Source organism: Clinocottus analis, unplaced genomic scaffold (genome assembly GCF_023055335.1).
Source record: "Clinocottus analis isolate CAN_PGR_092001 unplaced genomic scaffold, fCliAna1.0.p SCAF_14, whole genome shotgun sequence".
NCBI classification, from domain to species: domain Eukaryota; kingdom Metazoa; phylum Chordata; class Actinopteri; order Perciformes; family Cottidae; genus Clinocottus; species Clinocottus analis.
This window is the reverse complement of record NW_027175865.1, coordinates 1,712,763-1,739,528: the sequence shown is the minus strand read 5'-3', so window position 1 is coordinate 1,739,528 and position 26,766 is coordinate 1,712,763. Positions and strand designations below refer to the sequence as shown.

At 44.4% G+C, this 26,766-nt stretch overlaps 2 protein-coding genes across 7 annotated transcripts in view; both read right to left on the bottom strand.

Moving 5' to 3' along the window:
* Positions 1-15,780, bottom strand: part of pou2f2a (POU class 2 homeobox 2a) — a 66,048-nt gene extending 50,268 nt beyond the window's left edge. For 2 of the 3 annotated variants that reach the window (XM_068576216.1, XM_068576217.1), the window contains exons 1-2: positions 15,634-15,780; positions 12,493-12,593 (exon numbers count right to left, since the gene is read on the bottom strand). In XM_068576216.1, coding sequence (XP_068432317.1) covers positions 12,493-12,593; positions 15,634-15,641 — 109 coding nt within the window. In that variant the 5' untranslated portion in view covers positions 15,642-15,780. Of the gene's footprint in view, positions 1-911; positions 2,029-12,492; positions 12,594-15,633 lie in introns of those variants that run through there. The other variant, XM_068576215.1, reaches the window with a different exon arrangement.
* Positions 15,781-20,963: 5,183 nt separating this feature from the next.
* Positions 20,964-26,766, bottom strand: part of atp1a3a (ATPase Na+/K+ transporting subunit alpha 3a) — a 32,363-nt gene continuing 26,560 nt past the window's right edge. For 2 of the 4 annotated variants that reach the window (XM_068575208.1, XM_068575209.1), the window contains one exon: positions 20,964-21,320. In XM_068575208.1, coding sequence (XP_068431309.1) covers positions 21,016-21,320 — 305 coding nt within the window. In that variant the 3' untranslated portion in view covers positions 20,964-21,015. The remainder of the gene's footprint in view (positions 21,321-26,766) is intronic. The other 2 variants (XM_068575207.1, XM_068575210.1) reach the window with 1 other exon arrangement.

Below are 26,766 nucleotides of genomic sequence, written 5' to 3'. Positions count from 1 at the left end.
AGATTTAAATCAAATTTAAAAGGGATGTGTTTTTTTTTTTTCTTTCCGTCTCCAAACTTTTCTTCCCTTCAAGCCAACTTCGGCTGTTTTTCCTCGGCGCGGCCCCGCGTCCAAGGATCAATACGAGGTGATCGATAGGCGGCCGTGAATATTCTAGCCCAACCTGGCCGAGGAGGACTGAAGGAGAGGAGAGGAGAGGAGAGGAGAGGAGAGGAGGAGAGGAGCCATATGGGATGGAGGTCGAGATGGATGGATTGCTGGGAATGAAAGAGGAAAAAGACGAGGGGCCTCTCTCCGCGTGACGGATGCTAATGAGCCCGATATTCATGCGCCCCAATTTTTTTGCTGCGTTTTCTCATTTTTGATTGGAGTAAGTATCTGAATTGAACTCTCTGGCTTGTTAGTGATGAATGTACTTCATGCAAAGAGACAGATGATTGGAGGAGAAGAAAGACAAAAGTGTGTTTTTTTTTAAGGCTGAAATATTTAAAAGCCTTCTGATTCTCAGGATGCACCTTTCACCTGCTCGGGTCAGTAAGACACATCGCAGGAGGAGCAATGGTGGGTTTTTTGAGGGGGGCAGAAGTTGAATTTAAATTTCAAATCAAACAAATAATTTAGCAGATTTTTTTTGCTTTCTTTTTGTAAAAAAAAAACAAAACTTAACCTTAATAAACAAGGACGAAAAAACAGCTTAATGCCAGTTGTGTAACGTGTCACATTAAGTCAAATAGAGAGGATTTATTGCCGGTTATTACATTCCAGATGAAAGATTGTGTAGCTGTAACTTAATCTATCCGGTTAGAAATTTAAAAAAAAAAGATTAAGCTAAACATTAAAACATAAAAAGGGTGTTTTTATTCTGGTGTGTGGGTGCACACGTGTGTAGGAGGTGAACGGGAGTGTCTTACCGGGGCTGGAGCGCGCAGCCAGCGAGGACTTGAGTCTCCAGGCGCTGAAGTCGGACGCAGTTCTCTGAAAGACGAAGGGGACCGGCAGGGGGACAAACATGGTCCTCTGTCGACCTGCGGGTCGCTGGTAGTTTCTGTTTCTTTAGTGGGATTATTCTAGTCTCACTTTTCTTCTGTTCTCATCCGGATTTTTTTTTTTTTTTTTGGTGGGGGGGCAATTCTTCGTCTATGCTTTCCAGGTTTGTGGACAGCTGCTTGCACCGGACGTGTGTTGTGTTTACAAAAAACAACACAAACAAGAGGCTCGGTATTTGGCTTTATCTTTCTTTCTTCTTCCTCCGTGGATCGAGTCTCACATCTCAATGTTTTAGTTTTAGCTTTGGTTCCTCTCCCTCCTCCTTTACCCCCTTTTTACTTGCGTCCTCTCGGAGTCAACTAGTCCGACACACACACTAACACACACACACACACACACACGCACACACACACTCACACGTACACGCAGCTATAAGCTTCGGGTTGACGTGCAGCTGGTATCCATTAACGGGCTAAACCGGCTGGACGGTGGCGGACTCCCGTTATCATGGCAGCACGTGAACGCAGCGGTCGGTGCTCCGCGTCTCAGCCGCTCTCCTCGGGCCGTGTGGCGCGCACACAGCTGGGCTCCATGTGGTGTGTGTGTGTTGTGTGTGTGTTGTGTGTGTTGTGTCCAGGCGGCTGTGCGTAAAGACCGCGGCGGCTCTCTCCGGCTCTGCTTTGGTTTTGGGTTTAGCGCAACAAGAAGAAGAAAAAAAAAGATGTGCTTCTCCTCCCCGCGGCGCTGGCATGAAAAGTCTCAAACAAAAACACACACCGGGCGGATCCTCCGGTGCAGAGAGACGAGGAGTGTGTGGAGGTGGAGAGAAAGAAGAAGAACAACAAAAAGAGAAGAAGAAGGAGAAACTGTCCGGGGTAGAGTTGCTTCTGTGAATAATTTTTGGTTTGCTCGTAAAGATTTGGTTTCGTAGCTGCTGGTTTGCTGGAGGACGCGCGCGCACAACGCCACGCGAGAACACGACGCGACGCGATTATTTGGTACAAAAAAAGATGGAATAATCAAATCATAAAGTAAGGCTACGCGGGCACCTCCTGTCTGACTTTGGCTCCTCCCCTCGCTGTTTCTCTCTCTCTCTCTCTCTCTCTCTCTCTCTCTCTCTCTCTCTCTCTCTCTCTCTCTCTCTCTCTCTCTCTCTCTCTCTCTCTCTCTGGTCACTAATTACAGCAACAAATCGATAGATAAATAAATGAATAAATCCATATCAATAAGTACACCTGTCCTCTGCTTTCCTCCTCCAATGAAGCAGGGACAAAAGAGGAGGGGAGAGGGGGAGGTAAGCGAGATGATACCCCCTTGCTTCCTTCCTTCCTTCCTTCCTTTCTTTTTACGCTGTAGTGTCTTGTCTCTGCTTCGCCATCCGCCTCTCTCTCTCTTTTTCTCCCTCCCTCTCTCTCTCCCTCTCTCTCTCTCTCGTGTGCGCGCGCGCGTGTCCGCGTCCCCGTCCGTCCGTGGGCACCCCGGTGTAATGTTCGGTCCTTCGCCGCGCAGCCTGAACGCACTCTGGCACAACGGAGCGCTGCGTCCGGGACACAGACCGATACCCAGACCCCCACTTCTCCTCTTTTACCCCGCTTCCCTCCCCCTTTCTCCTCCCCCCTCCTCCTCCATATGCACATATAACACACACACACACACACACACACACACGGCCCTACTTTCTCTGCCCATTTTGATTCCTGCGCACATGTGAACATGAACGTTTCTGCTCGGTAAGTATGACATAAACATAAACATTGCCCTACAATATATTTCATAAAAGACATTTACTCTCCATGAGTCCATGTTTAAAAATGCACACACACACACACACACACACACACACACACACCTACACACACACGCTGTGATCTCGTACAAGACGAGCACGGATCCGGCCAATTGAGCCGCTGATTACTTCATTATAATGAAGCCAATAATCACATCATCGCCGGCCTCCGGGAAAATCGATCGACTCTTCACAATGTGCAGACATGAATCCAGAGAGAGAGAGAGAGAGAGAGAGAGAGAGAGAGAGAGAGAGAGAGAGAGAGAGAGAGAGAGAGAGAGAGAGAGAGAGAGAGAGAGAGAGAGAGGAGGGGGGCTTTGATGTATATTTCAGCAGGTGGATCTCTCCCTCTCGTATAGATTTACGTGGTCTGGCTAACGCAAGGTCACCTGCAGCACTCAACTCATTTACTTCTTCCCCCCTCCCCCTCTCAAAGAGGTGAATAATCAAAAGCCTGCAAGAGCCACGGGTGTTAAATTAGTAATTATTTGTGTGGCTCGGGGAAGGCTGCGTGCGTAAAATGTGCGTAAAATGTCAGTTGAGCTGAATCTAAATTGACTGTTTTAAAGGGTCGGTGAGAAGGTTGTAGTTGCCGTGGTGAGTGGAGCCTGTGTGTGTGTGTGTGTGTGTGTGTGTGTGTGTGTCCGGCGGAAGGTTGCCTCCTGGCCAGCAGCTCTCTCTCTCTCTCCTCGCGCCGCTCCGCGCTCTGCATTTACACTCCAGATTATCGCCCGCATGGATTTTTTTAAATAGAAAAATCTATAGGCTAAATATCGCAGTCAATAAAAGAAAACAGAGCGAAACACACACACACACACACACACACACACACGCACGCCTATAACACTCTGAGGGGGGACTGAGCTGTTAATAAGTTATCGATCAATTATGGCTCCCTATATGAAAGGCCTCGGGCTCTGACGCTAATGTCTATGCGGGAGAGGAGACGTCCAATATTCACTGTGATCAGGAGCTTCCTGATCCACTCTATGTGATACTAGTACTGTCACTACTACTACTACTACTACCACTACTACTGCAGTAGATGGTATCATTACAGTAGTACTACTGCTACTTAGTTTTCTAAACTTACCTCCATTTCACTGCCAGTGTTGACTTTTTATGCAGTATATATATATATATATATATATATATATATATATATATATATATATATATATATATACTTTTGTCATTGTTATTATTTATATTGATATAGCCAGGCTACTGCAAAGTACTTCAGTTATTGTAGTCTATTCAACTACCACTAAAACCACTGTTATAGTTTGTATTACTAATAATTATTCTAGTATGATTAGTGCTGCAATCCACTAATTTATTATAAATCTACTCCAACTCCTCCTCATTTAGTAATACTTCCACTTTCATAATGTGTCTGTGTATTTCTACTGCTTCTACTAGGAATGTGTATTTTACATGTACCACTGCTGCAGCCTCACTCCTCTTCTAGTAGTAAAACCACCTTCATGACTTGTTCCTTGCTTCTAATAACATGTTTTTATACTAGTATAAATCTGACGTGTTTCCATTCCTCCTGCTGTACTAATGCCATTATGTCGTGTACTTGTACTTGTACTAATACTGCGACTACTACAGTACTGTCCTCCTCCTGAAGCCTGCGTCCTATTCGGAGCATGTCCGTTCCCCGCTGCAGCTTTTGATGTCATGAATGCACAGACACACAACGTCACGACACAAAGGGACCCCCTCCCACCATCACCACCACCCCAATAAAAAATCCCACTCCCCACTGACAGATGACATCCGCGTGTCCAACGAGCGAGAGAGGGAGGAGAAAGAAAAGGAGGAGGAGGAGGAGGAGCGTGTAAAGAAGCGACCGGTTGTCCCTCCAGAGCCCCCCTCTCCACGCGAGGGTCGAGCGCAGAGGAGCCCCGATCCAAACTCCTTCCAGACAAAAGCAATTATTTCTTGTAGAATATAGTGTGTTTTGTGCGTCCGTCGCGGGGTGGGGAGGGAGGGAGGGAGGAGAGGAGGGAAGGAGGGGAGGGGAGGAGGCAAGGATTTGAAGGAGAGGTGAAAAATATGGCGCACGGAGGCCTCATCAATAGCAATATGTTCTTTCCCCCTCCTGTTATATCCATCCTTTTATAACTTCTCTTCAACCTGCTGCGGTTGCTTTGTCTGACATCGTGGGCTCATGGGCCATAGCGGACTTCTGATCACACACACACACACACACACACACACAGACACACACATACGCACCAACAGACAGCTGTACAAGAGGAGCCATAAATAGATTCAGCCCTTTTATCTTTCATCCCAGACCTGTTGTTCTCTGTATCCAGCCCTGAAAATATGGTAAACTGATATTTAATTTAATATTTTAATAGCACAGACTTTCTTTATGATTTACAATAAGATTGGTTCAAATGCAATACACACACACACTATTTTTGTGAGGGAAGAAAATACATACGTGTCAAGAAAACCCGACTCTGACGGCTGTAAGTGAACGCATCCTTTTCGGCACGGGAAGTCTATCGCAGAATTAGATCTTATTGCTCTCTATCTGTCTGCTCCTGCTGTGTGTGTGCGTGTGTGTGTGTGTGTGTGTGCGTGTGTGTGAGAGAGAGAGAGAGAGTTCATTGTTAAATGGCAGTGTCATGTTGACAAACGAGTTGGTTGAATTAAATTCTCTCTCATCAATAACAAGAGGGGGCCCAATCAATACTAGCTTACAATTATATCACCGCCTAACCCTCCGCTAACGCTGTAACCACACACACACGCACACACACACACACACACACACACACACACACACACACACACACACACACACACCAAGAGAAAGAGGGAAGAATCATTACCTTGCTGAAACATCTGGGCTTAATAGACACTAAAATATTCACACACACACACTGAAGAGGCGAGAGTTATTACTTTTGGTGTTACATGGATTATTATAAAACACACACACATTTGGACGCACACTCCTGCACACACTGAACACTGAGGGGGAATCATTCATGAGACAGTGACCCTAATAAACACACACACATTATTTTTAGCACCTGACATTTGATCTACTTTCAGCGCCTCTCTCTCTCTCTCTCTCTCTCTCTCTCATTCTCCGTCTATGCGTCTCTCCCTTTCTCTCGCTGGCCTGACTAAGTAATCAATGCTGACAGATCGTCAATAGGCCGGTCCGGGCCCTGCCAATACCTCTCCTACATATCCATTATTCCTCTTAAGGCCGCGGAGGACGAGCACAGAGGAGTGAAACACGACGCCGTCGATACGCCGCCTTGATGCGGTCGTCCAGGAGGAATCGATGCTGCTGCTTACGGCGCGCGAGCTCGGCGGGAAACCGCGGCCGGCGTGGAAATCGTTTGGCTGAACGTGCGTCTTCCTGCGTTCCTTATCTTCAAAAGCCGGGTGGGGAAATTGTTTTTCTTTCTTTTCCTTCTTCTCTTTCTTCCATGCAGACTCTCTCTTTCATTGTCCGCACGATTTTATTTCGAGGAAATTCCCCGTGTTCGTGTTTCACACTCTGCATCCTATTTCATCCTGGATTGGTTGTAATGGATTAAAGATGTATAATGTGACATGGGAGGGAGGGAGATATTGCCTTCTTTGTGCTTACACACACACACACACACACACACACACACAGATGCATGTACATGCGTAGCGGCACACGCATGCAAACGCACAGTAACAAGCAGGAAAGCACGGAAACATCGGACGAACACACTCGTTCAAGATATACATGCAAACACACCGTGACATGCACGCGTAAAGTATACACACACACACTCTCACACTCACACACACACACACACACACACAGTCAAGACTCGTGCTCAGAGAGGCCCAAACAGCTTAGCTTAGCACAAACGCAGCATCAAGGCTCGAGGTAATGCCAATGACATGGATGGAGCTTTCCTGCCCATGCAGCCTGGAGTGTGTGTGTGTGTGTGTGTGTGTGTGTGTGTGTGTCCATTACAGACGTGGGGGGGAGATGAGAGCCTTAAACACTGAGAGGATCAGACCCGACTCTCCTTGACACCATGGAATACGATCAAGAGGAAAGAGTGTGTGTGTGTGTGTGTGTGTGTGTGTGTGCGCAAGAATGATTGCAAGACATAACTGCAAAATCATAAAAACTACAGTTTGGAGGCCTGAAAGGTGTTTCATATGTCGCCTGGTGCTGAAACAGCAGTTCATACAGCGTCGCTGAATTTATTCAAAGTGTACGGATCTGTATCCTGTCAAACCGATTTAAACTTTTAAGCAAATTCTTTAAAAAATAAAGCTTAAACATCTCTCTGACTCCGGAAGATATATCACTGCTCATATTGAAATTGTATTTGCCAAGTTGTATGCGAGGCAAGGGGAGGTTTCTCCATTTAAAATGGATTCCTTAAAATATGGAGTACGAAAACAACCAATGATTCCTCAAGAGTGTTTCTCTAACACACACACACACACACACACACACACACACACACATCTCTACTTTGAGGTGTGCACCTTATTCACACAAGCCTTATAATCCCTTTTCTTGTAGTACATAAACACCATCGACTCAAGTCTCAAATCTCTTTTCTCTGCATCTTTTTTCTCTGTGTTTACTCTCTATCTGCTTCCCTCTCTCTCCGCCTGCCCTCGCTCGCTCTCAAACACACACACATGCACGCACAAACACACACACACACCAGTTTGGTTCATGCTCGGCCCGTGTGGCGTTCATGGAGAGAGAGACAGACACACAGTGTGTGTGTGTGTGTGTGTGGGTAGATTTAGAAGCGGGGATCAATGAGAAATGTAGAAATCAATGCACTTAGCGGTGGGAAATCAATGGGGTCTAATCGGGATGCCAATGGCACAAGTCAAAACAATTAACAAGGAAGAAAAATGTTTAACAACCTCCCCCCCAACCCCTCACCCTCACACACACACACACACACACACACACACACACACACACACACACACACACACACCTGCACCACCCCGACCCAATGAGACGGAGGCAGCGAGGTAGAGCGGGCTGCAGCGATGCTACAGGTCAACACAATGCAATGCTTTGACCTTGTGAGCAGCCTGTTCGGGTTGCAGGTTTGAATCCAGGTCCACGCGGGAGCCATCAGAGGGGTTTAACCCGTCGACAGTGAAAAGATGGAAGTTTCAATCTCGCTCACTAAAGCCGGATAACACTGAAAAACACACAACCTTCGCAATCAGCAGCATACATTTCTGGCGGCTAATCCGCGGCGGTAGCGGCGTAAGCTACCGGGGAGCGACCGCGGCACAGGGGTTAGCATGCAAACAGAGGATCGGCGGCTCCGCTAGTCCATGTCCTTGTGTCCTTGAGCAAGACATTTAACCCCTTATTGTTCCCCGTTGCTGTGTCTACGATGCAAAGAGCAAAAATGTAAGTCGCTTTGGATAAAAGCGTAAGCTAAATGTAAGCTAACGTACCGACGACGCTCAATGCTAAAAATGAGAACTTCTGGTCCACCTAAAAGTCGGGTTAGTGCATAATGGGGTCAAGAACCTATGTCCATCCTCATCTGTTCCCTCCCTCAGGTCTCTTCCCCCTTTTCCTTGTGAAAGTGTGTTTACTATCTTTATTTGGAGGAGTTTTTCCTGATCCGAGGTGAGGTCCTCGGTACAGAGATGTCTCATGTGTACAGATTGTAAAGCCCTCGGAGGCAAATTTGTATTTGTGATTTTGGGCGATACAAAATAAACTGAATTGAATTGAGAGCTGCGTGAGACCGACCCCACCTTCACCCTCACCTGACGCGCTACACACTGGACTTTGAGCCTCATTCTGGGACGCACAACAGCTTTCAGTGCCTCTGGTACTGCATTATGTACAGTTGCTTGAATGTTGAGGCCCATTTTCAAACAAACACAGGCCTTAAAGGTCGCTCTAAATAGTTTGCACATTCGAGAGAATGACATTTAACCGAGCAGCTTTCTCTATGCGGATGTCAAACCCGAAGGTGAAGGTTTTTGACGATGAGGATTTCCGGCAGGAGGGGTGGGGGGGGGCGAGGTATCGCCCTCAACGCGCCGATGGAGATGAGCGGGTACGGAGAGGGAAGCGTCTTTGGTTTGATGCCTCCTGCATCTCGTAAAAACCTGCCAATAAAAATATGTCTTTCCGTAAAAATAATTGATTGATGGAGAGGACACAAATAGACCCAGCGGCATGCTGGGAGAGAGAGACACAGAGGGCAGATAGGTGGCGAGAGTAGAGCCATAGAAATGTACAGAGGATCTGAAGGTATGGCAAGGCCACATGCCGAAGGACTGCGGTCGGGTTTAGTGTGTGTGTGTGTGTGTAATAGGGAGGCGGCGGTGGGGTTGATCTGGGGCCAATCAATAGCGGCAGGGCTCTCTTACGACCCCTGAGTTCCTCCTGGCTTGGCTGGCAGGCTGGAAATCAATGGGCCGGGCCCATAACTCAGGATGGTGTGTGGATTAGTGAACTGTCAACTAATCAGAGAGTTACTGAATCTGACACCGCAGCTATTAACCTATCGATGTGACACTCTGCACTGACACACGCTCACACACATGGATGTATATAAATAAATATATATATGTATGTATGTATTGATGAACACAACATACCTGAAAGCGGCTGGTGATACGCACAGGCACACGTTTGCTTTCTGGTAGATCAGATGTGATTACGCTCATGTGGAGCGCTGTAAAGGATGCGTAGTCACACACAAGTACAGTATGTTCCCTGCAGTTGATGCCACATCGGACGCACGGACCGGCGGATGAATTATTGGGAATGCAGGAGGCGAAATCAGACGAAAGAAGAAAGGTCCATCAATGAAGAAAAAAAGCATTTAGTGAATTGATAGAAAACGTGGTCACACGTCACTCCACCCTCTATATGTAATAAATGTCTTGGAGCACGCTGTGATGTTGCAGCGAGGCTGGCGTATGAACGGAGGAGGAAATGAAAGGTAAAACACAGGTGTGAGCAGGAGGGCGAGGAAACAGCGATAGTTTGGAGCAGGAAAAGGCCTCAAACTAAACACCCAAAGAGATGTAATTAATAAATGAATATGGAGCTCAACATCTGAACATTTTAATATGAAAGAGGGAATGTTTGTCTTCTGCCGGTGACTTTTCGACGGCTGTCTTTGTTGCTCAGAGTCTCATCCTGACGTGAGATTTGTCTGATCATGTATGTTCTATTTATTTATTTATTCACAACGGACGGCGGTCGGGGTTACTGCTCTTTTACACGCTGCTACAGACCATCAATGCTGCTTGTTCAAGAGGTATGAGCGTGTTCAGGAAGAGAAAGCGCCACATCGGTGTGCGTTAAAGCTTCACATCGAGGCCAGAGGACAGGGATGCGTTATTTTTCCCTTAAATTAATTGCCTTCTAGAAAAATGTATTTTTGTTATATAAATTATACAAAATAATACAAAGTCTGTCCCCTATTTATGGCTGAAGCACACTGACCGCCCTCCTTATGTCTGCGTACAAATCCATAATTGTGTTTTATAAAAGCATTTTTATTTTTAATGTTTTTCTACGTAAAGGAGAACTTTAAGTAAATAAAAAGTTTTACTGCACGGCTGAGCGCACAGAAACTGATTTATATTGCTTTATTGACACACAGAATCACACAAAGAGGGCTGTAATAAAATACAAATAAAAGGTTTGGGGGGAAAGGAAATTAAATTATGGCAAAAATCTATTATTAAATACCCAAACTGGATGAAGTCTTACCATCGGTACATCTGTAAAAGTGCGTGGAGACACACTCATGAGAGAGGACGGCGTGGGAATCACAGCACTGCACCGCTCAGGTAGGAACACCGCGATCAAAACGCGCTGTTTTTATTATAATACACAGAGTTTGGATGCGTTTAGACGTCTTCCACCGTGACGGGCGGCGTGCGCGTCAACGGCTCAGCCTCGTTTTCACTTGCTTGCTAAATTATTTATTAACGCTCGCGGTGCGTTTGTTCCAGCTTGAAAGTGAGCGCCGACGTGAACACAGGCTGTGATTTCATAACATGTTGTGCCATTTATATTTATGTTAGTGTCAGCTGCAAGAAAAAAGGAGCCATCTCCACATAATACGCAGAGTTTAGGGGACTTTTTTTTATTTTTTTACCCACAATTCATATCCAGATTCCTCTGTGCTTCTTCAATATGTAGACTCTCTAATCTTTTGACGTTCTCATGTTCCTCTAGTGTGAGCTACAGGATTATTCTGTGTCAAGGGTGCTGGTTCCTTTTTACATTATTCTCTTCTTTTCTTCTGTCCTTTTCTACTTTTTTTTTAGGAGGGGGAAGGAGGGAGGGGGGGCGAGCAAAAGGAGATTATTTTGGGGGGTAATTCCATTGAAACCGCTCTGAAATAACTTGACTTGGCATGTGCCTATACAAGGCTCCACAAAAGGCTCCAAGAATACTATTCAGTAATGGGGTAAAGCAAGAGAAGAAGCAGGACAAAAAGCCTGTGTGTCTGTGTCTGTGTGTGTGTGTGTGTGTGTGTGTGTGTGTTACAAGAGCAGCTGAAATGAGGGAGAGGAGAGAGAGAGAGAATGAAATCACCTGAGAGAAAATAAGACAGCTAGTTGGAGGAAGAAGAAGAGGAAGAGGAAGAAGAAGAAGAAGAAGGAGAAGCCGGTGGAAACTAATCAAGTGTTGAGACAAAGAGAAAAGGGCGCACTATCATACAAAAAAAACAACATTTTTATGTATTTAGTAAAAGGAGAAATGCGTAAGGGGGTCAAACGCTCCAAAATGAGGGGAATGCAGAAGGTAAAGCGCTAACCAGCTAGCCTCAGCCCGTCCTGTAATACCACGGGTACCTGGGGGAGGCGCTAGTGAGTCACTGCGGCGTCCAGTCCGTCCTACACGAGAGGACGAAGATGTAGCGCTGCCCCGCGTTCGTTCTGATATTAAATCCACTAATTTTGGTGTAAATCCAAAAGTGGCGTCCAGATTTTACGCACTGCCCCTTTAAGCCACGGCCTCGTACAGATTTGTACGGTTGAGTTTTAAGGTCTGCTTTCTGGAGGGGTTAAGAAATCTAATCTTGTGAATAAAATGAAACAGAACAGGGGGTTTGATCGTGACTTTGGATCCGACGACTTCAGCAGAAACAGATCTCGGCTGAATCCAACGCCGCGATGCACAAAGTGTCCTTTTTCCAAAAGAGAACCGGCACAAAGAAGAGAGGAGAAAAAACATAAGAGACGCAAGGAGAAGAAAAGAAGAAAAAAAAGGTAAAAGGGAAAGAGAAAGGCGGAGGGGAAGAGAGGCCGCTGGGTGGGTGGGTGGGGGCCGGCTAGTTCACGCTGCTGTCTGACGATAAGAGCTGCAGAGAGAAAGACGGAGAGGGAGAGCAGGGCTAAAAGAAAGAGGAATGGAGGCAGGTTACAGCATTACAGCCACCAAGAGAAAGGCGAGGGTGGAGGTGGGTGAGGAGGAGGAGGGGTTTATGGGCCTCCCACACACTCCGGATTAGGAAACATATGCAGTGGAGTAGTGAGGGATTAGGGGGTGAAGGAGAGCTGGAAGGAGGAAAAAGAATGTTTTTTTGGGGAGGAGAGGAGGGGTGAAGGGAGGGGAGGGCAACACAAGTGCTCGGCCAGGCTTATTTCCACCCCGCTTTCATCCTACATCCCCTCCTCTACCTTCCTCCTCCTCCTCCTCCCACCCACCCACTCACCTTCATCTTTGAACCTCTGGGATGACGAGATTGGTGTGCATGGACTCGGAGGGGGAGACAAGGGAGTGAGGCCGGCGCCATCCTTTGATTGTGGTAATTTGCTGCGAACACAAGAAGCACATCGGGGAGAAAATTGTTAGAATGAGTACCAACCTTGAACTTAATTCCTTTTAGTTTCCATACAGCGAGAGTGGTGACTCTGGTACCCGAACAGGAAGAGGGAACAAAGCCGCTTGACTTTCAAGAGACAGAATGAATCAAATGTATGTAAAAAAAAAGAAGAAGAAAAAAGACAACTTAAAAACAAATCTTTATTCGTCACATAGTGGGAATTTCTGAGGGCCTCATACAGCGCATACATGTTGTGCAACAGCCACATGCACGGTATGCATCGTGCACAAAGAAGCCCCGGCTAAATATACCCCAAATAACAGCTGCTGCATTCTGCAAAGCCATTCCCTCTGGAGGAAAAAGACAACGTCAAACACACTCAAACTGCTCGCATTAAAATGCAAAAAACAATAAACTATCCTCAAACGTGTCCTGTGTGAAATAACAGGTTGTGCAAATATCCCACACATCTTATATGTATTGGTACTTTAATCAAACTATATAAACTGTGTCATATTTTATCGTACATTTTTTTTGAATTGTGCCAAATAAATTCCAAAAATAATTATTTAGGAACCAAAATACAGATTTAAATACTTTAAGCGAATCTCTTCACGTACGTTTTCTTCTCAAATGTGTGACGCATGTCGAGGAACTTTCTGCAGAATTCTGCAATAGTATGAGTGTGTGTATATATGTGTGTGTATGGCTGCTGGTCACTGGGAAGTCTGCAAAGCCTGTGTGTGTGTGTTTGAGCTAATGCTTGTGTGTGTTGAATGCTTGAGTGTGTATTTCTGCGTGTGTGTTTGGGGTGTTGCAGGGGGTCATGAGTCAAGGTCAGGGGACAATTTGCCAGAAAAGCCGAGGAGAGATGAAGGGATGGAGGAAGGGGGGGGGGGACAGCAGAGCAGACGGAGAGAGGAGAAGTAGAAGAGAAGGAAGGAAGGACTGGAGGCAAAGAGATACGGAGAAGGACCTTGAGGCCGGTCGTCGCGGAAGAGGGAAACCTGCGACTACACACCAACCTGCTCTGCACTCTGACTTCCTGCCTTAAAATCCTCCTTAACGTCTCCCTCCTGCCTTCCTCTATGCGTCGCTTCTGTCGTACCACAACACTCACACACACACACACACACACACACACTCGTGTTATATATCAAACACACCTAATTTCTCCCTCCCTCTCTCAGCCCTGAGCCCCACACACACACACACACACACACACACACACACACACACACACACACACACACACACACACACACACACACTCACACACTCGTAGCCCAGACGGGTCAACCTTCGGTGGATGAGGTCAGGTGTCTGGGATGAAGTTGACCTTTGACCTCCAGGGCAAGCTCACCCGCTCGCATCCTAACCAGCTGGACAGCGAGCCGGCCCTCTTTCTAATGCAGGTGGTGTGTGTTTACACAGGAGCGCTTGTGTCCGTCCGCGCCGTTGTGTGTGTGTGTGTGTGTGTGTTTTCATGATGTGTGTGAATACCTAACGGCCTCACGCTTGCGGGTGAACGCGTCTGTCACTGAGAAATGGGATTTACCTTCTCAGAGGGAAGGGGGAGGGGAGGGGACGGCGTCGCTTGTTCCCGACGCCTATAGTCGGGGAACACTATTGATCAAGCCGGAGGGTCATCCATTGACGAGGCCCGTCTTCAGTCCTCGCCGCAAACGCTCATCACTTCCTGTCTTCTACCTTATTCAGGCTTAATATCTCATTAACTGTTATTTTCACCACAGCAACAGCTGGAGGGACAAGAGATGCCAAGTCGCGGTTTCCCCCTCCGCCGCCTCGCATCCTGCGGATCAGACAGACAACAGCCAGATTATTGGAAATCAATCAGAGGGGAGTTACTGTTTCCCCTGACCTCCCAAGCTTCATTTCCACTATTTACCGAGGAACGCGCGGTCAAATGTCGACTATTGTGAGGTTTATACACAGACGTCAATACACGCAACCTCGCAAAGGGTAATCATGATCGCGGTTAATCGATGTTGAGGTTCATAAATCAGACGTCATCTCGGAGAGACGTTTGATGGCAGACAATAAAATGAGTTACGTGGATTTAAAAATAAAAAAAACAGATTTGATTATTTATTTATTTGCCGTCTGCACTATTTTCGACACGGTGAAAATAGCAAGCAAGGAATTAAAGAGATGCCCGTAGACGTTATCAGTTCATTTGGGATGAATTCCTTTCATACTGCTGAGTAACACAGAGATGACAGTGAACCACGGGGGGGAGGAGAAGGAGGCTTTTCTCTTCTTATCAGCCACTGGACAGTCCTGATCCTTATTCTCCACGGAGCGATGGAGGAAATATTATTTAACAGCCTACAGTTTGAGCTCAGCCGCACAACTTTGCCATGGCAGCATTTTGATGATTACGCAATCATTTCATAACAAAATCTGCTGATGGTGACGATCAGCTTCTCCTACTGATTACATGCCTACATCTAAGGCGAGGAAGGTTAATTTAGGATGTAACACACCTCACTTAGAAAATATACAATCATACAATCATAAACAGCGGATCAGATCCTTTATATGGGAAGATTGTATATCATAAAAAAAATGCAATCTGTAGGTTTGCTTCAATAATATTTCCTCCAGCAATAAAACAGACGTCACATTTAGAAATCCTCCATAATATCGAGATTATTTGTGAATACCCTCTTGGAGTATTTGGCTAATAGCTGGCTCGTAAGCTAGCTCCCGGGTTAGCTTCGCACTGACAGAGCTAATGGTCTCTAACTGTGTGAAACAAGTTTAAATAACACAGTGAAGCTCGGCTCTGTCTCAGTCTGACGATGCTGAACAGCGTTTGAAACACGTATCAGTTAAACACTGAGTTTTAACTAACAAACGAGTCCATTAATTACTCCTCGGCTAACGGAAATACTTCCGCTAGCTTAGTTAGCATGAATAACTTGTTGCGGCGGTAAGCTAACGGCTATTTTAATTTAGTTTAGAAGGAGAGAGGGGGGAAAAGAAGAAGGAAAAAACAGTTATTACCGAGTCATTAAAAAAAAGGAGCCGTGTCCACCTGGCGTCTGCGGGGAGCTGAACTGACGAGTTGCAGTAATGGCGGAGAGGCCGGCTGACCTTTTGACCCAAAGAGGTCAAGGCGTCGGGGTCTGGGCTCGCGAGGCCGCCGGTGACAGCCCACCCCCCCCTCCCTCCTGCAAATTGATGGAGAAAAAAAAATGGAGGCAGCAGCCGTCGTCACCAAACAAACCCCACAAAGGCCTCCGTGACGACGGACAAGTCTTGTTTCACGGCGCCGTGGTGTCTTCGCACTTTGGCCGGAGAATATATATTTCCAATTACAGATGTTTAAGAAAAGGTTGCGTTCGTGTCACAGTGCAGGGCTCGTGATTTCTAGTGTTTTTATAAAAGCTAATAAATAATTCACCTCGACCCCACGTTTTCTCTCTCGCCCCCCTCCCACAGAGAATTGGGAAAAAGGCCTTAACTGTATTTCTTGAGATTCATAATAAAAAGGAATCAACCTAAGGACGTGAATTTAATGTTTAAATATTAATTTCGGTAATAAGTTTCTCGCACGGACGGCAGAAGGTTTATAAATGTGTCCTGGGAAGATGTGAAAACTGTTGTAAGCGTCAGGGGACGACTGACCCCTCCAGATATGAAATTGTGGTTATTATTCATTAATTCAAATGGGAGTCAAACTGTTTGGGTTTAGATGGAAAATCGATCGATGACAAATGGACTTTTGAAAGCTTTTTGCAATTTCCAGACACAATGAGGCCGTTTCTTTCTCCTCCAGAGGTCAGTCCTTAACTTTATTCACACAATGAAATTAAAATCTACATGTGAAGCTTAATCCATATTATTTAAATATAGGTTAATGTATGCACACACACAGAATGAATAAACTAAATATAATAGAATGTCAACGAAGCAACTTTCCTGGTTGTATTTTTATTTGGTGGTTTTATTTCATTTATTTATTTCAGATCATTTATTCACACATTTAATTTCGTTTACGTCCACTTTGTAGCTTTTAATAAAACATTATTCTCTACAATTTTGTATATTTTTCAGTGACAAATAATCCAATTCTTTTCCGTTCCTCCGTCGCCTCGTCGACAGGCCATTTACATCCGATGCATGAATCAAAACTTTACTCAAAATAAATACAAAAACGTGCAGAGTGACACGCTACTGCGTGTTTTATTGATATTTACATTTATAATTGTACAATATAGCAAACGTGACACGTTTGCGCCGATTTTGTCTTATTTGCATATAAGCAAAGTATTTAAATTCGTGGAATAAACACAAAGACTGCTGCTTTTTTGTTTACATTTGACACAAACAGCTGACATTATTACGTGCAAAACGAAAAATGATAACAGACTTCAAATATATTTTAGAGAACAATAAAAAATTTTAAAAAACAAAGAAAAACAGTTTTAGATATCTGCTTTTGTTTGCCTAAAGACTTCTGAGAGCAGATGAATAAACACTACAAATATACACTTTCTGATTCCCCAATAATAAATCCATATTCAGACATGAAAGAGATTTTTTTAAATTTATCAACTGGTTCCTCAAACAGATTCACTTCCAGACGCGAGGATGAGGCCAAGTGGCTGCTCTGGAATTAAAGTATATCACAATATAATGTATATTTAATTACATTCACATCATAAGCAGCTCGTGATCCTCGTGGGTTCAAACAAAGAGTTGGTTGTATAGTAAAGAACAAAAACAAAAAAAACAAACCTGAAATAAATTCTGATATTAAAAAAACCTGAAGATCATGGAGGTTACAATCCACACAGACTGATGTTTTAATTTAATTTAGTTTGAAATAATCCCGTCACCACTTGCTAAGGGGGCGTGGCGATGAGCTGATTATTGTGCAAAATGTATTGATTCTGAATTTCTGTGTATTAAAGGGATTAATTTCTGTGAGAGCGTGTTTGTGTGTGTGTGTCCACGTGTTGGGGTCGGATGGACAGCAGGTTTTTGTACGGAGTGTGTGTGTGTGTGTTTACCCTTAAGATCAGGGGGACAATCCAATTGACCCGTGCGCGTGTGTGTCTGTGTGTGTGTGTGTGCTTGTTCACATCCTTGGCCTATATTCATTTACCTGCAGCCGACATTTTGGGGAGTGAGAACCAAACACGTCCCCTTACCTCAGAAAACGCTGGAGAGGAGAGAGAGTGTGTTGAAGAGGAACAATCGTGAACATCCAGAGACACACTGCGAGAGATCCTACTGGGGAAAAGCAACACAAAAAAGGGAGTCGGCATAAATCGTTTCCTCTCATTTTTGATGCGAGAATGAGAAGCGATCGAAGAGAGAGAGAGAGAGAGAGAGAGAGAGAGAGAGAGAGAGAGAGAGAGAGAGAGAGAGAGAGAGAGAGAGAGAGTCTCTCCGGCCGCCGGGTCGTTGCCCCCCCCCCTCCTTTTAATTGATTTCTCATAATTAACTCAGTGTGTCCATCGATCCCTCCACACACCGCCTCGAGATCGGCAACCTCATTATTCCCGCGTTAACCCGAATAATCCCCGAATAAAGACTGACCACATTCAATAACTATTAGGAGTCAGACGGCGCTAAATAAAGCAGTTTCCTTTAGGTGACCTGGCCTCAGGACCAGAGGAGGAGGAGAGGAGGGAGAAGAAGAAGAAGAAGAAGAAGAAGAAGAAGAAGAAGAAGAAGAAGAAGAAGAAGAAGAAGAAGAAGAAGAAGAAGAAGAAGAAGCATCTTTCTGTCTTGGACTCTTGCCCTGTGATGTAATTCTACACCATTTGATCAATTAACCTAATTAACTCCATTACACAGGCCCATGGTTCTCACTGCTAATGGAGCAGGAGGAGGAAGAGGAGGAGGAAGAGGAGGTCCATCAGACCTGCAGGTGGATCAATCGGCACTCAGCTGCGACTTCTTCATTCCTCCATCTTCCTCTTCTCCTTGTTAGTCACTAATGAAGACATTTCTCCATCTCCTCTCCTTACAGGATGTGGTTTGAATGTTTTGCTGCACATCCGCAGCTTCTCATCTTTTTTCACTTTTACTTACTGACCGACAAGGACATTTAACTCAACTCTGTCTCTAAAAGCCTTTCATGTCGGTTGACTCATGCAGCTTAATTTCTGCTTCCTGCTTTGTCTCAGGACGTCAAACGTGTCGTCCGAATAAAGGAAATGAGTTTGTGTTGTTGTTACATATTAATGTGTTGCCCCTGAGAAATACACATATCAATGAAATTACATTTTTCACATTTTAAACAGGAGTCGAAAGAAACAAAAAAATCCCCAAAAGGTGCATTAATGCAGTGTCTGTTGTGGAGTTTTTGATGATGTCACAACATCGTCCTGGAGTTTAAATATATTTAGAGGATCAAAATACAGTTCAGCAGCTCTACTGATACCGAACACGTGTGTGTACAAACGTGTTTCTGTGTTGTGGGAAAAAAGGAGCAGAATAGTTTTTTATAAAAAACAACAAATTAACATATTTAGCAGAGAGCAGAGGAGAATAGAAACACAAGAAAGTCGCCACAAATAAATAGAACAAAGCGGAGTGGAGAACGGAAGAAGAGATAATAGAGAGGACAGAAAGCAGAAAGAGAGTGTGTGGAGGGAGGAGGGAGGGAGTGGGTGATGGTGTTGGTCACGGGGGTTAAAAGAAGGAGGCGTTTAAAGCTTGTGAATTAAACGCTGTGAGGCCCTGTGTCCTCGGCACGTGCACCGGGCCTCAAGAAGAAAAGGAGCTCCGGCCCATCTGGCTTTTTTAGGAGGCAGGAAAAAAAGGGGGAGAGAGAGAGATGGGGGGGGGGGGGGGGGAAGCAGGTGAGGTAAAAGGGGGAAAGAGAGGGAGCGCAGTGGCTCAATGGGGAGGCCGTGCATTAACACAGGCGGGTGTTTTTTAGGGTGCAGGATTCCTTCTGGGGGTCAGCACATAAATGATGATAACAGGCTCTCGCTGTGATGAAGACAAGAGAAGAGAGGAAGAGACTAAATGGTTTGGAGGGAAAAGAGCTTTTTTTTGTTGGTATGAAAGAAGGAAATCGCTTCGATGAACTGTATCATGTCAAATCATGTGTGTGTGTGAACTGTGTGTGTGTGTGTGTGAGAGAGAGTGAAGGTAAGTATTCAGTGACAGGGTCAATAAAACACACTCACCTTTAATCTATGCGTGTCCTTCAGGAGATTTTTCTATACCTTCACAGTCTCCCTCTTGCATGCACACACACACACACACACACACACACACACCTCACCTCTCCTGTGCTCGGCATCTTAGCTGTTTCCATGGCAATAGAGTTGAGACCGCAACCAGAAAAGAGGGGGCTGTGTGTGTGTGTGTTTATATGCGTGTGTGTGTGTGTGCGTGTGGACAGCAGCAGCAGCAGGTGATGAGGCTCTGCTCATGGCAGACAGTGCTTCAGCATCTGGGAAAGTGATTTCTTTCCCATCTAATAAAAGTTATATTAAGGTCAGAGAAGAACCCTCCAAAACCCAGATGTAACCACCAAAAACAGCTGGTGAAACAAAGAAAGGGAAAAAAGAGGAAGCTGAAAGTGAAACAGGATACTTCACAAATCACAAAGTGCAGGACTGTTTTCGTAATTTATCACTTTTGCAACATGTTTAGTTCTATTATATATATTATATCAAAGATACTGAATAACTGAATGGTTTTACTATATATATATATATATATATATATATATATATATATATATATATATATATATATATATATATATATAAACACCTGAAGTGTCTGACTTCAGAGGTTAGCTTTAGCTATTTATTAGCTAATATGCGATGCAAAAAGAAGTGGGCGGGGCATACGCCTCCTTGTCAATAAAAGTTGCATATTATTAGTGGGTTGGTACTAGCTGACAAAGCACAAATTATATTATTACTATATATTATATACATTATTATTTTGAAGAAAGAAAATATCGTTTGAATTGGATCTAAAAATACGAGGAAATAGATTTTTGCGGGGTATTCTTTTAACGTATACTGTTGAATAGTTGCATGCTGGGAAGTGATCTGAAATGCCCCGCCCCCTCCAGGCTTATCTAGTAACATTGGGGAGTTACGACAATGGCGGCCGAGCATTCGCCCAAACCAAAAGGTTTTTTTTAGTCTCTTGATAAACTAAATAACAGAAAGTAAACCGTGTGGAGGTCCGGGGGCGCCCCTCTCCCGCCGCAGGCCCCTGAAGGTGCTCTGAGGCCCGTCACAGTCACAGGTTTGATTCCTGCGCCACGGACTGTCCCCTCACGGCCGTTACCTTCAGTACCCCCCCCACCCCCCCTCTGCATCACGTGGGCAGGATTTTCCCGCTCATTTTAATATCAATCCGGAAATGAAAAGGCCGTAGAAGGAAGCGCAGAAGGTTTCAATCGGATTCACAAGATAATGTCCATACTTCTTCAGAACTATCGACGTCCTGGGGGATGAAACAAGAGCCACGACACTCCGTATTGAGGCCGTGTTTTGTGGAGGCTCGCTCGGCTCTGAACTGGGCCCGGACCCGCGGTCGTGTACAGCGGCTTCTCGCGTAGACGGCACCAGCCGCAGGGCTTCGAGCGCCACCTCGTGGCCGGATGGCCGAACTGCCTGAGAGGCCGCGTTCAACCGAGCTGAAGGTCTTCTTCCTCACCGTGGCCTTGATCAAGTAAGCCCAGCAGAAAAGCTCCTCCTCTGCACACACACACACACACACACACAGTTCACGAGGTTACTTAAAAATATATATTTCTTGTAATATATATATATATATTTATAAAAGGTGCAAGTACTTAGATGTGTCTTCTGGATAGGTGGATTTAATTCCTCTGATTTCAGAAGATCCTCCAGAACCTTGCATGGCCTTCATTGCTACTTAAGTTCCATTTACTAATTAATCAGACGTGTATTTTGTCCGTTCAAGCTCTTAATTATTAATATAAATGTCAAAAAGGAGTGAAAATACAATTCCCCAAATTGAAATTGCTCATTGTGCCTAACCAAGAGTCCAACAAATGTTTTCTCTTTGTACAGAAAACAAAGACTCAGCTTTGATTATCACATTTTTTTTAATATCCCTATTTATGGGAATGAATAAATAATTAAAATCTGTTTATTTTGCCGACAATGTTTGGGCCATACATTCAGCATCCTCGCCTCTATCCTCATGAAGCGTGTGATTATTTATTAAGGGGGAGACGCTACAGGTCAATAGGCTTTTTAAAAAAAAGATTTCACCATGAAATGTTCCCATGATGAATTACGTAAAGACTATTTTTTTGTTTTCTTAAAATGTAAGTTTGAATATGCAAATGAGCCGTTATCCTGGAAGGTTGAAAAATCAAATTGCGTTGATGTATTAGAGTCAATATAATCTGAACATACTGCCATGAGAATCCTCCTTTTCTCCATGTTATGAGCAATAACATGTTGTGTACATCAGGATGTGACGGGTCAGACCTTCAGAATAAAGTCTGCTGGATGTGAGAGCTGCTGCAGGAGAAATGTCCTTTAAAGAGATGCTTTTCTTAAACTACACAAGACTCAGGAGGTGAGTCGGGTCAGACTGATCTAACGGTAACTTCTGCTGAATTTTAGGTGACACAAAACAGATAAAGCATGAGCGTAAACACCTGAGTGTGTGTTTTAGTACGTTTTCTTTCCAGCAGTCTGGAAGATGACGTGTTACAGCAGCTAAATCTCACAATTGTGCCTGGAAAAAAACAGTTTTTGCATCCAATAATAAAACATATAGTTTGATGGCCGGCCCGTCTTCTTCTCCTCCTGCAGGAGCTTCTACCTGATGGTCACATACCGGGCCGTCTGGGCGTTTCCAGACTGGTTTCTGCTCGCTCGTGTGCTGGTTTAGTGGGGACCGGGTGATAACCTGCAGTGAGTAATGCAAGATGCTGGAGGAAGAGGAGGAGGAGGAGGAGGAGGAGGAGGGCTGCAGCACTGAGAGATTGGCTTTGCACGGACGCCTCGTGACTCTAAGATCCTATTTGGTCCACTGGCTTAAAATCTAGAAAAAGAAAAAAAAAACCGAAATCTTGGAACGAAGGTGCTTTTGACCAGATAAGTCGAGCTGGATGCGAATTTGTATTCTGAGCCTCAGTCTGGTGGAAATGTTTCACTCCTCTTAGACACAGACGTGTTCCTCCGGTACGACTCGGAGATCACGACCAATCAAACGCCACCGTCCTGCCATCCATTCGGCCCTTCTGGGAACATGAACGTATCAGGATGCACTGAAAGACACTTCTCAACAAACAGGACATTCATTTTTCATGTTTCATTGTATAAATAAGTGATTAAAAAAAAAAAAGATATTTGTGTTTAATTGCAGCATTGTCTTCTTCTTCATCTGATGAAGCTTCTCTGTGACATTTACTTCCTGCTTCTCTCTCAGAAAAGTCATTTTTCATTTCACAAACACCTTTTTAATTTTTCTTTCCGGCTTTTTAAATGAAGCAGTGAATAAAATAACGCTGCAATATTCTCCTCCAGCGGTTCTGTGAATGTGGTGTCCACTGAGAAAACATATATACTCACAATATATATTTTTATACATAAATATATATGTATGTCACCAAGTCCACCGTGAGGATGCTGGTCAGAGGAGACGTGCCGTAAAGATAAAGAAGTTGACTTAAAGAAACAGAAAATACTCCCGAGGTTTTGAAACGATGAAGCAAAGCAGTGAAGAAGAGGAAGAGGAAGCGTTCAGTCTGAGAGGTCGAAGCGTCCAGAGAGAAACCGTCACTACGGGATTCCTCTTCTTCTTTATGAGCGTGAGGAAATAACCCACAAGAGAAACGTTAATGTTTGACTTTCTGTTGTAGAACACATAATATATAATATATAACCTTTGACTCTATTAAGAAAACGTGAGGATTCATTTGCTCCATTTTAATACTTGTATATATAGATATATATATTTTATATTTATTTATTTATATATATAAATCAATATGACCACCGTCACCATTTTGTGTCGCGCATCTTGGCAACAAAAGTCTTTATTAAAGTGTACCTTTGAAATAAAATGAAAAAAACTGGACTTGAATCAAGCTGATGTTCTACTGCTTTATATATTATTGCAAACACACACACACACACACACACACACACACACACACACACACACACACACACACACACACACACACACAGACAGATGAAGAGAGACACAGATGGAGGGGAGAGAAAGAGACAGCGACCACATACAACACATTCATTATTAACACACACAATATAGCCGGCCTGGACACACACACACACACACACACACACACACACACACACACACACACACACACACACACACAGAGCCCTCCAAGACCCTCCCCCTGACCCCGCGACCTAGGCACCATGGCAACCCTCTGACCCATCGCCGTTGCTGTGGTAACAACCTTGGAGCATGTCTGACCACTGCCCCCTCTCCCCCTCCAACACACACACACACACACACACACACACACACACATACACACACACACACATACACACACACCGCTCCACACCGAGCCGAGGCAAACCGATCGATATTCTATCACACAGAACAGTGGAGCGAGAGAGAGGAGGCCACGGGCCAGCCAGATTACTGGAGGGGGGGGGAGCTGGTGTGTGTGTGTGTGTGTGTGTGTGTGTGTGTGTGTGTGTGTGTGTCAGAGGAAACGAAAAGGGTTTTAGGGAAGGTAAGGGATGTGTGTGTGTTGGGGAGGTGTGCAAAAAGGGGTTTTAGCGTGGGGGTGTAATCGGGTAGGAGATTGAGAGGTGTGTGTATGCGTGTGTGTGTGTGTGTGTGTGTGTGTGTGATTTGGAGGAAAGAGGTGGAGGTAGGAGGGGGCTAAGAGTGTAAATGGGTAGAAGATTGAGAGAAGGTGTGTGTGTGTGTTAGAGTGAAGGTGGTTTAGTGTGGTTGTTATGGCGGATAAGAAAGAGATTGTGTGTGTGTCTGTGTGTGTGTGTGTATGTGTGAGAGAGCGTCATTATGAGCCGTGGTGCTATAAGGCATGTCATCGCTTTCTTTTCTTTATTCCAACACACGTTTGTCAGTGGATTCCCGGCTCTGTGTGTGTGTGTGTGTGTGTGTGTGTGTGTGTGTGTGTGTGTGTGTGTGTGTGTGTCCTCGTGAATTGAATACTTCTATCTGAAGGCTCACACACAGTGGAGCGCGGCTCGCACGAGGCCGGCTGATGCTGCTGACGTCACACACGGGAGCGGAGCGAGAGCACAAAGGAGCCGCGGGCTCGATGCCGGCCGACGCGCTCACGTGACGCCGAACACGCGACGCGCGAGGTCGAACGCGCGCGAAGACGCGGCGGCACGAGGCAGCGAGGAGGCTGCTGAACGCTGTTAACCCCAAATTAATCCCAATACTTGTGTTTATTGTATGTATTTGTTCAGCAAAGTCTCGGCAAAAAAATGTATATCTGCAAAAAAAAAATCACTTTTAAAAGATATTTTGATGGTAACTATGAACATCCAGCATGATATGAGCCAGATTCCACCAAAAAAGCCTCCTGGAGCGTCAATAAGACACCTTTATGGAAAGATTAGGACCTAAAGAATCAGAATCTGCAACAAGAATCACAATAAAACAAAGTCTTGGTCTGTTAGGAAGGAGTTTCAGTCAAGAAACTGTGTCGTTCGGTTAAAGAATGAGAAAAATATCACGTATTTTATGCCAAAAGTCTGTCTGAATGGGGCATGCTGGGACTTAAAATTGGCGCACACGGTTTCCAAAAGGTGAAAGTGTATTATTTCATCAATTACTGTTAAAATTATGAATATTTATAAAAGATTTCTTTAGGAAATACTAACGTAAGATATGTGTCATGTAAATGTGTTATTGTTAAAATCAACGCATGTTTTTACATTATTGTTGTTGCCGTAACTAATAAATAGTTTACAGCATCATAGGAGTGTGTTTACGTCCGTTAAATACTGGCCGTAAAACAAAGTATTTATCGTGTATATTTGGGTGTATTTCTGCTCATTTCCAATATGCACATTACACCACATACTGCACTTTCTTTTTAAAACGACAATAAAACATATTTTTTATACACAGTGTTTTATTTTTGTTTTATCGTGCCCAAAGTCAATACTTACTTTCTATGAATTACATTCTGTGTGTGTGTGTGTGTGTAAATGTGTGTGTGTGTGTGTGTGTGTGTGAGAGAGACAAGTGTTTAACTGCTGTTAATGAACAACAAGAAATCCTGAAAAGGTTGAAGAGCGTCCCGACAGAAAGGAACAGAGGAAAGGAAACAAGGAAGTCACAAAGGAGGTGACCTATATCCTTGGGTTAGAAGGGTGTGTGTGTGTGTGTGTGTGTGTGTGTGTGTGTCAAGTGGGCTGGAGCACTCATTTGCTCTGTGAGCCTTGTAATAGTATTCATGAAACATGGACACACACACACACACACACACACACACACACACACACACACACACACTCAAAACTAGAAACGTAAAACTATTGAACCCAAACCAAGTCCCGGTGTGTTTATGCGCAACAACAACAACAAAGATACAGAACTGAAATAGATTTACAAATCGTCTTATTTTGAAAGGGCTAAAAGTGAAACATTCAACATAAAATAAACAACTGTCACAATAAAACACTCAATATGTTTGTCGAACTCTAAAACGGAAGGTGTGGAATATGAAATATGACACTTGTTTATTTTATTGTGAATTTCAAAATAAAATGATCTTTTGTGCACGGACAGGGAAATATTCAGCTGTCAAGACAAAAACTAAACTCTGAGAATTGGTGACAAACATAGAGATGTATAAAAATACTATTTATTACAAAGATTGATTGCTTTATAAGAGACAACCCACGTTGTTGTCGTCACGGTTCCCTCCACAAGAAGACAATGAGTCATTGTTTTAATCGTTTAGGTCACATGACTTCCTGTAGCCACCGCTAAGCTAACGGAGGACCAGAGTTCCTCTCTTCTGTTTGAAGAAGTGTTGACTGATCTGTTTTTATAATCGTAGAACCAAATGTGAAAATCTCTATATTTCCTCTATTTCTTTAACCAAAAATATCCTAAAAGAAACAGATTGTTTCTGGAAGAGCGACATCTGATTCATAAATACTGTCAAAAATTCTGTTAAATATCCCT